A 15,483-nucleotide genomic window follows, 5' to 3' on the forward strand; every position below is an offset into this window, starting at 1 on the left:
TGGCCCTATAGTTTCATTTGAGATAAAAGGAAAATATAATGATAGAAAATGGGGAGATATAGAGTAACCGAGATTTTTCTCGAATGCTAGTCATGTTAGTATGTTTGGCATAAGACAGCATCTTTATTTTCAGAAAAAAATAACTAACTTCTTTGTTTTTTCATTACTTGTTATCGTTTGCTCAAAAAAAAAAAAAAAAAAAAAAAAACATTTTGATTATAGAAAAAAAAACACGATTACATTCCGAATGAATTCTGTTACTTTTTTTTTATAATAATTACTTAGTAGTGCTCTTTTGATCAAAACTGTTTTGAAATGAAACCTAGCTTAATTATTTAATATCTATATCGCTGAATCTTTGATGAGCACTGAACTTTAAAGTCTTGTGCGTTAACCATTTTAAATCAGTTGTCATCTTTATTTATAGCAGCATCTGTATCCTGTTATTTTTATTTTTTCACCTATGAATCAACGATTTGAATAATTTCCTCTGTTATTACGTTCACTCACTTATGTTCTTACCACTATTCACTGTTGAATGGTATTTCATTAGCAAATTGTAACTGGATTACTGTGCAAGGAGTCTTAAAGTTTCCTTTTTTAAAAACTGCCCATTTGAAACAAACATATTATGTTTAAAACATTTTGGATGACTCTTTTTTGTTCTTCGTTTTTTAATTTAGCATGTTTCCTTTATTTACAATCATTCAGCCTTTTACGCTCGTCACTCATTTTTATTTGCCGCCAAGACAATATTAGCAGAAAACAAATTTTAAATATTAATAATGTAAAAAAGAAAATAAACGACAATCACTCAAGAAAACAGTACTGAATAAACTTAAGTATAACACTAAAATCTTAGTCAAACTCCAATCTTGTTACTACTTCTGGATAAACGCAATGGCACTTTCTGAAATTGACACCCTCTTTCCGTCTTCACTTGCTATTTTATTCTGATCAATTACCATGATTGAAAAATATTTGATTTTCATAAGATGTGTGAAAGTAATCATTATTAAATGAGAAGAAAAATTGTATCTGGGAAAAATGAAAGGATGCTAAGATTTTACTTTCAAGAATAAAAAATTAATTTAAAAGATGTGTGGTTAAAGTAAAATTTGCCGCCCCTAATAGTTTTGCCACCCTAGGTAGCTGTCTATTCTGCCTATTGGGAAATTGGGCCCTGGTCGATAGTGATGCTGCAGGAAAGAGTGGATGCTACATTGGAGGATCACACTAGGTCTGCAAAAGATAGTGCCTCTGACGCAACCCCACAAGGAAAAAAAAAAGATCGCAACTGACTTCTCTCCGTCCGAGAGAAGCTTTTCATACGTAACTCAAGAAAATGTACGGATCATTTTTATACTTACACATTTTGTGACTTCCTCAGAACTTTGAGAAAGCACATGAAATTAAAATTCGAACTAACTGAAAGTTTACTCATGAAATCATGATTTCTGGTTTCGCAACTGAGCGCCTTAACCACTCGGTCATCGAGTCACTTGCTGGTACTTCGATTTGTGGCAATATGATGAAAAACATTAACGAAATGAGCTTTGAAAATTAAGGGTACCAAAGAGGGAACTAATCGTCCCCAAAGAAAGTGAACTGGCATTTCACTCGTTAAAACAAAAGCCGCTATTTTGAGAGTTTGTCGCAATAATAATCCTTCACAAGTGCCCAGTGATTGCAGTTAATTTGAAACTCTACAGGATAATTTACAGGACATTCATAAAACAAAAACACTATTTACTTTTGGAAGGCTCTATCAATTTCACGGAAACAATATAAGAACAACCCCTCCAAACAAAACTTTTTACACAGAGAGCGAGCGACAGATCCCCCCTCGCCCTGTCCCCATCCTCTCTTCGCCCCCGCCCCCACCCCTCGCGAAGTCTGTAATCGGGGCCTGAGCGATAAGGGAGATGAATGGCCGAATATGGCGGAGAGTGGGAGGGGTGGAAGAGTTCGCACCACGTGATAAATGACGGAACGTTCCATCCCCACCCTTCTCCGAACGCTCGGATGATTTTTGACGTTCATCTCTGGAGCAAAGAGTGTGTGCCACCAGACGTGGATGAATGGATGGCACGGAGAGAGAGCAGAGCGGCTTTTGCTTATCTCTTTGTTAGCCCCACCGATACGAAGAGAATAATTCCCCCCCCCCACCAAGAAAAGAAGAGGGTGGGGAATCCATCCCCCATCTTGCTCCTCTTAAGACTCCTCCTCCGCATCTTCTTCGGAGAAGGAAGGATTTTTGGCATGTCGTCTAGAGAGGAAAGTTGTTCTGAAAATTGATAAATACCCCACATCCTACTCTTCACTGATTAATCATCTTTAAGAATTTATTCGGGAAAATCTTTATTCGAGTCTCCGAGAGAGCGTGCGAACTTCTAAACCCTCGATTTTAATTCAAGTACTGGTTTTGAAGAATCATTAATCAATATTGTTTTGCTCTCAGCGATTGGGTCAGTCGTAATTGGAAAATGACGAGTTTGAGAGTTATTTAAAACTTTAGATCGGGTGTTATCTGCAGAAATGAGGATAATTTCTGAGCATTGAAAATGGTTCCAAGATCTCAGGATCTATCGAAGAGAAATTTACCTAATTAATCTTGTGCATCCATGAATCAGCATCTCAGAAAATTAACAATTTTTCAATGTCCTTTTATGACGTATAAAATTTTTTTTTCACAATTATCGAAGAATGGCCATCAAAGAACGAACTGCTGGTAGTCATCTAAAAACTTGAGTACTCATCTAAAAACATAATGCATATAACGAACTTTCTAAGCAATAAATAGTAAGTAGTAGTTTGCAAGTAATAAGCTAATAAAAAAAAGTTACCGAGTTTAGTTATTACTACATATTCAAATTTTATTTATTTTATTATTTGCGTTGACATCCAGGATTCCGCCATTTGCTTTTACACTAAATAATATTCTTTTCGCAGCATTAGAAAATTGCAGCCTTTTCTTTAAACTTTTCAACTCGTATGTCGTAAACTCATATAGAAAAATACTATAGAGGGGGTATGGTCTGATGGTAGTTGAGTCGTATAACCCCGGCACCTGGAGATTCAAGAGATATCAAGTCAACATACAGCATCCGTCATATCCGGCCAATATACGGGATAACTGGCAGTATCAGGATATTACAATTGCCCAGTGCTATATCCGCACACTGTTCAAAAAACTCCTGAAACTTTACGGTAAAAGTTACTGGCATCCATGTTGCCAGTAACTTTTACCGTAAAATCCTATTTTATTATAAAATTTTTCGGTAGAATAAGCAAGAGTTAAAAAAAAAATGAAACATGCGAGCAGCAGGTTCGATCTCAGGACCTTCGTATTGGCAGGCGGCTTTGCTGACCGCCTGCCATACCAGTTGGGACACATCGAGTGAGGGGAAACATGGTGCTATGTGCATCGCTCTGTAAGTCACATGGAGTATCACTCGGTGCTGCAATCTTTTTTTTATTTCTTTCTTTTATTTTTCTTTTTTGCTACAATTTACTGTAATTTTTTTCTGTACTATACATCATTTTACAATCAATATTTGACATAAAAGTTTCCTGAATTTTTAACACTGTAGTGAAATTAAATACTGAGAAATAAGACGAATTTACCAAGAAGAATGTGGTATGTTGAACGATAAGCAATATGAAACAATGAGTATAGTCTCATAGAAACAATGCTTTAAAAAACCCAATGAAAAGATTAACTTTGATTTTAATATTTTTCATAACGTTACTGTCAAGTAAATGCGAAAAAAAATCACAAATTTCTCTATTTTGTTTTTTATCATAAGTAATCTAAAAAGTGTGTGTTCTAGTGTAAAAACTAAAGAGGATAAATTAGAGAAATTTATTGCACTGATTTTGAACCTAATTTCCATCAAATTTTTATTTTAAAAAGAAGGAAATAGGATACATTTTTAAAACGCAAAATAATATTAGTAATGAAAATTATTTCTGTAGATATCTATCATTAATAACTTTTAGTAACTATTAGAGATTGCAATATCGGACCAAAAATTCAATACCGATATTCGGTATTTTAAAAACGTGATACCGGTATTTGAAATTTCTCAAAAAATGCTTGAAAGCATCTTGTTTCGTTGCCAAATTTCATGATTTTGTACAGAAACTGTATTATTGATGCAAACGTATTGTGAACAAATACAAAATGAAGGAACAAATGAGACAGTGAGAAACAAAGAGCTATTAGTACAAAAATTAAAAATTCGGAGGTAGCCAGTACAAATGGTAAGAGAACCTCTCCTCTGTTTTGGGGCAAGAGATGGAACTAGTAGTCCTGGTGGGTGCTGAAATAGAGTATTATTTAGCAAAAAATCTTAATGCACCTAAGATCAGAACTACAAATGTAATTTTCTCAAAACTTTAATCCACTTACATCCCTTTGCTTCTCACTGCTACAAATGTCATACAATAAAAACTTAGTAATATCTAAAAACATAATACATCGATTGAATTGCCGTTAAGCCTAGAACTCATTTTGTGCTCAACTTTCCTACAGTTGAAAATACCCTTTCTGAATTCTTGCAGGTCGGTGGTACTGTTAAAAATGCGCGATACATCTCCTCTAATTGTCTGGAAGTCGTCCTTCATCTTCAAATTATTCGGTTTCTTCCTTGTTATATTTGGAAAAATCATTTGTATGTGTGTGTGTGTGTGTGTGTGTGTTTTGTATTGTTTGTATTATTATTATATTTTTTCTGGATTTAGAGCTAGTTGAAATTATTTTATCGAGAGACGATATTTTTCTAATATTCACACCATTTTCTCTTGAGCAGAAGAAGTTTGTGTTGGATTTTTATTATTAGTCCTTTGATTTGAAATTTACGATAAACTCGACTAAATTTGCTAATAAAGCGAGACATGACAACCAACCAATAACGGTGACAAACAATTACCATTTGTTTTATTAACAAGAAAATGTTTTTGCTAAAATTTAGTACAGTTGAAACTAATATTTAAAAAATATATATATAACGTATTATTGTAATTGATGGTTGGAACAAATTATTCATAGAGCAAATCCATTTGAAATTACACTCAAAATTAACTTTCACAAAAGGGAAAGTGAATGATGAGGAAAATAGAATAAATAAAAACACGGTGCACAAAAACGCAATTCATCTCACCATTTAATAATGAAAATATCATTTTGCAATCTTATCGCTGCTTTTGTTTAATGGTATTCTATTTGTTCGTGCTTTTAGATCCAAATTTTTTGCATCAATAGATTGATTTTTGTTTTCTATCATGGAAAAATAAATGTACACTTAAAATATGAGTACATATTTAATAAGTTAAATTGAAAATCTTTAATTGAAACTATTTATTATTTTCAGCTGATACCGAAAATACCGGTATTTTACCTCAACAAATACCGGCATTACGAAATTGAAAATTGCTCGAAATACCGGTATTCGGTATACCAGTATACCAGTACCCTAGTAACTATATTAAACCACAAGTAATTGAAGATAAATACGTAAGCCCAAAACGCTCGCTAACCTCCAAAATAGGACAGGTTTAGCGTTTTGGGATTTCTGGGCGGCTTTTTTAAACCATTGTTTCAGCAGATGGTGGAACTCCAACCTCCAGCGTCCCTGTACCTCTCATCTGCTTTCTAGAAGTTTCCCCGAGCTACAGCTAAAAAACAGCGAATGAAGAAGAATTTGGGAGTTTTAGAATGTTAAAAAAGAAAAAAAGGACGTACAAAGGAAATTCACACCATACGATAAAGTACCTTGACTAATTTACAATTGTTGCGAATGATTTGGGACTGTAAAGACGAATTAATGTACACGATGTAAGAACGGTACTTTTCTGTATTTGAATAATCTTTGAATATATAATTAGTGTTTTACGTGTACAACTTAAGTTTTGAATCCCTTGACCAAAGTTCCTTGAGTTTCAGTCAAGTGTTATTCGCTCATTTTTAAAAATTAATTTTCCTTTTCTTGTTATGCAGTGAGAAATATATTATCCGATTGCTCTGATTAACTTTCAATAACCATTGAATATTTCGTTTTCAGCTTTTTATCATTCAATTAGAAAATTATGAAGCATCATAAAATCATTTTCTTTAATTTGTATCGATGTTTCAACGTTTGTACTTTAAGTATGTATCTCGGGTTCTTAATAAGTTGTTCTACTTAAACGTAGAAATAAAATATTTTAAACAATTCAAAGTCATCGACTCATCGTTTTTAGCCTACTTTCCCAGTAAAAGTCAGAAAAAGGAGAAAAAAGCATGAAAGAAGGCTTAATGCATCTTAAAAATGTCGCGAAAAACAAAAAAAAAAAAAAAAAAAATCAAAAATAAATAAAATAATTAAATAAATATCGAAAAATTAAAAATTGGAAAGTAGGGTATTGAGATGAGGAAAAATGTCTGTCGGTCGGTCTGTCGGTCCGTCGGTCTGTCGGTCTGTCAGTCTGTCGGTCTGTCTGTCTGTCCCCCCCCCCCTAATAACTTTTGAATGAATAGTCCGATTCGAACAAACTTTTTTTTGTTCGAAAGATCTCGGCGAGAACACCGCAATCTCATATTTCACTTTTTGATTTGAACTATTTTTTGTTCAATTTTGAACAGTTCAAAAAAACTTAACATTGGCACCTACAGGGAAACTGAAAGTCAATGTAGATTCCGTACTTGAAGGCGGATTTATTTCAAACAAATTTTGTTGGAAATAGCTCTTGACGCCAAACTCCAGACTCCGACTCCGAGAATTTAGAGGTACCTGACTCCGACTCCTGTGCCCGATAATTAATCGGACTCCGACTCCCTGACTTCGTAGCTTTGGCAAAAATTTATACACGGAGGACAAATGACTGACTCCGATTCTCGGATATTCGTCTCCGACTCCTTTATCCCGAAATGAGATCGACTCCGCAGCTATAGTTTTAACTGTGAAATAATTATTGTTGATATGATTTGTTTTTATTTTCACGCTAAAGTTTTAATTTAGGTATTCAGTTTTCGGAGAATAAACTCGAAGTCATTTATGTTTCTACATAACAATTTGCGCAGACGATTTTTTTTTTTTTTTTTTTTTTTTTGACAATGAAAAGTAATTCTTTAAGTTCGACATTTTATTGTTTTTATTTATTTTGGTAAGTGCATTAGTTCATTTAAAAAATTATTTTTGGCAACAGGGGAAAAAGAAACGATTTTTTTTTTTTTTATATGATGTATTTATAAACATCATATCAAAATCATATCAAACATTTCCATTATCCAACATCATATCAAACATTTATAAACATTAAATATATGTAAACGAAAAAATAATAATTAAAAATAATAAGCTTATTAATTTTAATTATTATTTTTTCGTTTTGAAAGCTGTTAAAGAATTTTTTAAGGGAAAAAAGTGCTGCTTTGTTTAAAAGGTGCTGCTTTTTTTTTTTACGCATCTAATTTTTTTAGATGTGTGAGGAATACTTTATTCCTAGAAACAATTTACGATTTTAGCTATTTTTGAGAATATTGATCAGGTACTAGAAAGTAGTATGGGTATACGGGAAAATAGGCTCGTATAGTTCTAGACGGAACTTCTTGTTATTGTTATTTTTGTTCTTATTACAGTGGTGGTCAGAATTATAAGAACACACAGAAGATTGCACAGTAAAAAGCATATTTCTGAAATAACTCAGTGACATTTTTACACAAAATATCTTTTTATGCTAGAAATCATTGTGTAATGCAGATTTGAAAATAGAAAATATAAATGTTTTTCCATGATTAGTAAAATAATGTCACTGTTAAAACTAGACAAAATTATTAGGACAACGAGTGTTTTTCCATCAAAAACCGTAGTAATATATAATATCCCCTAATTTTCAACCACTTTTATCAGTCTTGATGTAATGGAAGTTGAAGAACGTTCTTGGAAATTACAATCCTGAATTTTTCGATGGAGAAAATGAGTTCTTGCCTGTTTCGATACTGAATACCGTTTTTTCATACTTCGAGAGCCAGACTGCATCACCAAGCTTCCGTTAAACGTAGATCGAGCCTTTTGTCCGGCCAGTACAGTAATTTCACGAAATAAGCATCAAGCAGTGATTTTGAGGTTTGAGAAACATGTCATTAGGCGTTATACTGCTGGAACAAATTGTTTAAACTCGTAATTAACGGTGTTTTTGGTTTAAAAAATATTGCTCAGTACATCAATCTCAGAATTCATTCTGTCCTGCAAAAAATATATTGGTATAGTTTCCGTCCGTTGCAAAGCTTCCTCAGACCATTACTAAGCCGCCTCCAACCGTACACCTTGAGATTTTTTTTTTTTACTTCACAGAGATTGCACCAGAAGTAGCGAAAGCAAAAATCATCCAAGTCCATCCTAATTAAACTTTTTCTCATCAGAAAAGATTTAATTATCCCACTTTTTGCACACAACAACGCATTTTTGGAATGTTCAACCCTTGGTCTCTTATGAACTGTTTAGAATTATTATGACATTAGTTTCACGTCATAAAACTGTTTCTCCTTTTATAAAACATGTGAAACAGTTCGAGAACAGCATCGTAACTTGAATTCCAATCTAGTATCTCGTGATGTTTGTGTTTTGGAGCTAGCTCGTCTTATTATCATGTGTTTCACACGAACAGTAACGGAAGATTTCATACCTTTGTCTTTGTGGTCCGTATTTGCCGAGATTTTTAAGAAAGCTCTTTATGGACCGATCTCTATCTATCATCATGAAATTTTTCAAGCAACCACTTTCCTTTTATCAAGTTCTTTATGAGTCATTTTTTTCAAAAGCTGGACAAAGGGGGGCTGGGGCCTATTAGTTGACACATTCAATTTTCCTGAAATTTTCAGGATAGTTTACTAGTATTGTGATAAGAAAAAGTGAAGCTTCTTTCTTCTCTAATTTGACTTGTTGGCCCTCAAGTGGAGGCCAAAGTGTAGGGTCGTGAGAAAAAAGAGCTAAATATATGATTGCTTTGCTTCAAAAGCAATGAGTGAACCGAACCAATTCTTTTATGTAAGGATACTAATTGATACTAGGTACATTCTTGTATAAATAATTTAGTGATTTACTCATGGCTTTGAGGGCACAGATCAATTGAAAATGCATTTTTTTTTCTTTTTCTTTTTGCCTTGTTTGGGCCCGCATATCTGCTAAAGCCGTGAGTAACCCTCGGAAATAAGTATATGAATATCTACTCACCACAGAATAAAACTAAGAAAAACATAAAACATCTTTCGTTTATCTTGGTTTTAGTAGTTAAACGGTCTCAAAATCGATGATTTTTTAAAAACGGTCAAGTTTAGAGGTGAATAACTTTGGGACACAGCTGTAGTTATAGTCCGAATGGTTTAGTTTAAGGTCCAGGTTAGAAACTCGTGGCAACTAATTAACTTTTTAATTACTCGGTCTCAAAGTTGATAATTTGAAACAACAAGAATAAAAGTTTTAGGGCAATTACTCTATAACGCCTGAGTCAATAACTTTGAGCAAGAGCTGTAATTATGCTCTACGTGGTGTAGTTTTAGACTCATGTCAAACGTATTTTAAGCTCCCAAAATTTCATGCTTCCAGTGTAATAAAGTTTTCTGTAACCTGGACCACAACATGGCAATTCTTCTCACAAAGCTGATCCGCCATTTTGGAGCACTATATTTTGGAGTTCCTAGATCTTCAGGATTCGGATCTCGGAAGTTAAAAATCAACATCAGGTTAGTTTCAAAGACATCTCTACACCGCTATAAAATTTTATCCCATTCGGGCAGGGACAATTTTAAAAATTTAAGTAAGTTGACGTGGAATCACTCTGATATAACATTGACAATTCACATGCATCTTTGGTTATTTCTGACTTTGTTACGATCATAAATCAATGCTATATATTAGGAAGAGGATTGCAATTGGGTAAGAGATTGAGTTCATAATTACAGTAGAATTTACATATACACTACTTAGTAATAAACTTTTATAAGTAAATAAATTTATTCAATTTGGCTCAAAAGTAAAAAGACAATAACAAAAGATGCGGGTGAAATGTGCATAATATTTATATCAGAGTGATTCCACGTCAACTGACCTGATTTTTTAAACGGTTCAGCTCAATCGTCTCCGAATAGGATGAAATTTTATAGAGGCGTGGAGATTCATTTGAAACTAACCTGATACTTGTTTTCAGCTTCCGAGATCCTAATCCTGAGTACCTAGGATCTCCAAAACATAGTACTCCAAAATGGCGGATCAGCTTTCTGAGAAGAATTGCCATGTTGTGGTCAAGGTTATAGAAAACTTTATTACACTGGAAAGCGTGAAATTTTGGGAGCTTAAAGTACATTTGGCTGTTGATTCGTTTTAGTATTTATGTGAGTTTGAGCTCATAAGATTTTGAGTAGCACGCATATAAAATCATGAAAAAAAAAACGCTCTTTTTTACTGATATCATTTTTTAGACAGTTTAATTAAGTAATATGATTAGATCTCATAGTTTTCTGACATGAGTCTAAAACTACACCACGTAGAGCATAATTACAGCTCTTGCTCAAAGTTATTGATTCAGGCGTTATAGAGTAATTGACCAAAAACTTTAATTCTTGTTGTTTCAAACTATCAACTTTGAAACCACGTAGTTAAAAAAGTTGATTAGTTGCCATGGGTTTCTAACCTGGACCTTAAACTACACCACTCGGACTATAACTACAGCTGTGTCCCAAAGTTGTTGACCCGTCGCGATCAAAGTTTTTGATCTCTAAACTTGGGCATTTTGAAAAAATCATCGACTTTGAGACCGTTTAACTACTAAAGCCAAGAGAAAGGAAAGATATTTTATATTTTTCTTAGTACTTTACTGTGGTGAGTCTTATCATATACTTATTTCCGAGTGTTACTCATGGTTTTAGCAGATATGCAGACCCAAACAAAGCAAAAAATAGTTTAAAAAATTGCATTTTCGATTGACCTTTGCTCTCAAAACCATGAGTCAGTCACCAAAATATTTATGCTAGAATGTACCTGTATCAAGTAGTATCCTTATTTAAAAGAATTGGCTTGGTTCACTCATTGCTTTTGAAGCAAAGCAATCATATATTTAGCTCTTTTTTTTTCATGACCTTAAACTTTGACCCCTACTCAAGGACAAACAAATAAGTATTTTAAAAAAGAAACTTCACTTTTTCTTATCATAGTACCACTAACACATACTGGAATTTTTACAAAAATTGAAGACATAAACTATCAAAAGTGTCCAGCTTTAAAAAAAAATGACTCTTTAGTTTAGTACCTAACAGTATGACTGGAAATAGAATTGTAACATCCACAATTGCTTACTAAGCATTCATATCGTTATGCAGTTCAGTGTGCAGAACAAACACAAGGAATTTTCTTTTTAGAACACACAAATCTACTTGTCCTTATAATTTTGTCCATATAACAGGAATGCTTAAATTCAAACTTTGTTCTATGAATAACAAATTCTTATGTATTTCCAACAAAAGTAATAAAAAAAGTCTCTTTTACCCTTAGTTTCCAGTCGTAAAATTTGCATAACTTTCCAACCAAATGCAGTCTAGAATTTGGGGATTTTTCTTTTGTCCTCATAATTTTGGCGTCAATGTATTATTGACTTACTTTTAACAGTTAAAAATCCTTATTTGATTTAAAAACACAAGCGCTTCCAAATAGTATTGATGTGAAGTTGTAATAAACGTAACAAAAATTACATCATTGAAAATATATTCAAAAAATTATCTCCAAAATACGTTTTTATTTATCGCATCGATGATTCAAAGCACCGATGTTTTTTGATGGAAGAAGTATTATATCATCAATACCCTATTTCTATATGAGGGGCAACAAATCAACCCATTAGTTTATTCAATGAAGTTTTGAAAATTAAATTATAAATATAATGGGAACATAACAAACGTAAAATACTGCATGGTATTAGGTGTAGATGAAAACGTTTGCAAAAATATGATGCATTCATACATTCTTAAAATTTGTTGAACATTTGACCAATTTCTGAGGCCGTGTGTTGGTATATCCACCAAGTAATCGTTGTACAATCTTTCCCTTTGGCGGATTGGTATTTCTAGAACCTTTTCAACATTTCCTTAAATTTTCAAAGAAACTAAGAAGATTTGAATCGCAGTTAGACTTAATTCATACGTACGCATTCCTAAAAAAAATACCGAAATGGATAGGTAAGTCGCTTGCCATTGTATCTTCAATTTCCTTTCAAATCAATACTTTCCGCGTGTAATCGGAAGGCTACAGCAGCTAATCTGAACTTCCATAAAAATGAAAAAATAAATAAAAACGGATTAAAAGTGCTGATTAGTTGTATTTTGAGACCTGTGTTCTATTTGTATCAACTCTGCCAATTCGCGGCTTCTTGTTTTTAATCAGGAAAAAAAATTATAAAAAGTTTCTCTGAAAATAAAGAGAAAAGTATAAATTAAAGATTATCTCAGACTTAATGAAGTTGTCTACGCAATCTGCTCCCCAATCTTTAAGCTAGATTTGAATTAAACTTTACCCCTGATCTTTCTGGCGTGAATTCTGAATGTGCTAGTCAAAACCCCTTTCGCACATTCGAAGGCAATCTCTCAAAACTCACGAATGCAGTCGACGGAATCCTGAGACGAAAAAGAAGCCAACTCCGAAAGGAAAATAAATGTATATCCCTCAATCCTCCCTCCAAAGCCTCACACTCTATTCTTCAGAGACTAAAGGAATGGAAGCTGCAGGATCTTTCCACCCGGAAAAAGAAACCCCGTTTCGCCAGATTTCCTGATATATGAAGCTTTTTGTTGCTTCTTCTGCGAAAGAGACGTCTGAAGAAAATGGCGGCAGAGGAGGGGGCGGATGAAAGGTGGATGACGGCGGAGAAGAAAGATGAAGGTCCTCGGCTCATCAGGTAATGATGTGGGGGGCCACTCCCTCATCAGTCATGCAGATAAGGTCCCACCCACCCCCAGGAGCCCCGCCCTCTCTCCCCCCAGTATGAATTCCTCTTCCTCCAAAATGGTGGGCACATTAGTCACCATGAGTCGGGGACTCTCTTATCCGATATCTTAATTACACTGAAAAGGAGCAACTTTAATGCAGGATCCAAAAGGATTGCTTTCCAGTTTTATTCCGACATTTCTCCCGTTTTTCCCCCTTAAATGAGAGACAGACAGCAAACAAAAAACGAAAGTAAACTGAAAGCTCTCAATCATTAGGGCATTGCATTGATTGAATAGAACCGGAATGATTATCGTGCAGTGTTAAGTGAGATTATCAGAAGTTAAACACATAAAAATATAATTGAAAGCCCTTTTTAACATAGGTTTCGTGCACAATTGATAGTTTTTATAATGACCCGACTCACTAGTGTAACTTATTTTTCCAGAAAGCAGAAAGTTCTTATTTCGAAAAAAGAATTTACTTTGAAGGAGACGTAGAATCCGTAACGGAATGTAACCCAACAAGTTAAATTCAAAGGACCAGTAATGATAATCTTAAATTAAACTCAAGATAGCAGCATGTAGTAGCTGCCATTTAACAACAATTCATTAGCGTATCAAGATAAAAACCCATGCATAGAAGTACTCAAAGTTTCCTCCCCCCCCCCTGCTGATACGTTTCGTATTGTGTGTTATAGGCACTTACAGCATGCGGTGGCTACAAGTATCAGGGCGCATTTTTTAGAGCTGAAAATTTACGAGTTATCTCACCAAATGTTAAGGAAAGGGAGTAGAGGAAAACTGCTTATTTTCAAAGAGCTCTAGCAAGCTTGCTATTTGTGCTACAAAAAAGTTGTAAATACTAAAGTTGTAGGAAATTTTATGTTCTTAAAACTTTACATTTAATACTTTTTCCTAAGTTGAACCATTTCGGAGATATTTTAGAAAAACCAAAAAAGTCATAAATTTTTGTGGTTTTCCGGCCCCCAAAAGTTCTCCCGGGGTCTTTCGTGTTGGATAACTTGGTTTTTCCATGTCGGCACCGATATGTACAAATTAGAAAAAAAAATCTTTGACCCCATTTTTTGCAAAGTAAAATGCATCTATTGACTGGACTATTAAGAAAGTAGAAAATTGCGCTTGCATCTATTGTTTGAAAATACACAACCAATCGAAAAAAGGACAAGACAGGGTTCCATGTCTTAGATGTCAAAACGCAATCCCATGACAAGTATGCGAGAAGAAATTGTTGGTAAAATCTAACAGTGATGAAAAAGATGACTAAATAGTTTCTGTTTCTAATTAGCAATAAGTCCTATGATTTTAGGACTATAAAATGTTCTTTAATTAATTATTTGAGATTTTTTTATTTTTAAAGTGTTTTAAGAGAAAAAAAATATTTACATTTGATTAAATATCTATTTCACTTATTCCTTGGTATCATTTTTAATATGCGCAAACCTGCCCCGTGTTTACGCAATCGACTTGAACTCAAAAAAAAAAAAATTTACGGTTAAAAACACAAGCTGAGCAACAACTGAATATACAAATTTAGACTTCATTAACTGCTTCATAAAACCGCAATGTCTATAATTTCATAGGTTCAAACATAAAAATTAGAAAATTAATTGAAAAAAAATCCTCGTAAATGTGCCTCGGTCTACCCTACTCTTTAAAAAAAAAAGTAATAATAATAAAAGCTCCTATTAACTGAGAGTTCTCGCAGTACCATTTATTTATTTCATTTAACTGCTAAAACCCGTAAATAACTCCAAATACAGTCAACAGTATTTCCTTCTCACTTTTTGCGGTTTATACGAGCAATTCTTATATACTTTTTAACTGCTCGTATTAGTCGAGTTTGAATGCAATTGCATTAAGCAACATCTTCTCTTCTTTTCAAAAAAGAGTCAGATCAGCCATTAGCGACGACTATCGTATCAGGTAACAATTATTTCAATGTCGTTCACGTCCCACAGTTGCATAACTCATCCCTGTGATTTATAACGAGTGTCAGGTAAATCTAAGAGAAAGGAAATGCAATGAATGTCGTTTTCTTTCCGTTACATATTTTCTCCGCTTTTTCCTTGACCAAGTGAATATTTTTGCGTTTCCTTTCCGCTGCAGCTGTTTTAAGTCTCTCGGGAAGGATACAGCTGCACACACTGTCTTGCAATCCTCCAGTAAAGCAACAGCTGTCTTCTCCGAAAGTGGTACACATCTCGACTGAAGATGAGGACAACTCTTTGGCTGGACACGTGGGTTAACCGAAAGCTAATGCAAATACCGGAAAATAACGGACTCAAGAAAGGAAATGAATTTCTCGATGGCAAGGAGAGTCGTTGTTTCAAATCTCGAATCTAATGGAACAACTTTCTAAGTACTGAACTTGGTTGTGGTTTTGCTGTAAAGATTAGTTACAAGCCAAAAGCAATAATGCAAGCTCAAAAAATCCACATTTTTATCAAGAATAGGAACAAGAAAATGAATATGATTTATTTTCAATTCAACTATTTTTTTTAAATGTC

The 15,483-nt window shown here is 33.8% G+C and overlaps 1 protein-coding gene across 1 annotated transcript in view; it reads left to right on the plus strand.

Annotated features, from left to right (window-relative positions):
• Positions 1-12,850: 12,850 nt before the first annotated feature.
• LOC129216266 (INO80 complex subunit B-like) overlaps positions 12,851-15,483 on the plus strand; it is a 75,088-nt gene continuing 72,455 nt past the window's right edge. The window contains exon 1 of the mRNA XM_054850473.1: positions 12,851-12,924. Coding sequence (XP_054706448.1) covers positions 12,851-12,924 — 74 coding nt within the window. The remainder of the gene's footprint in view (positions 12,925-15,483) is intronic.

Source organism: Uloborus diversus, chromosome 1 (genome assembly GCF_026930045.1).
Source record: "Uloborus diversus isolate 005 chromosome 1, Udiv.v.3.1, whole genome shotgun sequence".
Lineage (NCBI taxonomy): Eukaryota > Metazoa > Arthropoda > Arachnida > Araneae > Uloboridae > Uloborus > Uloborus diversus.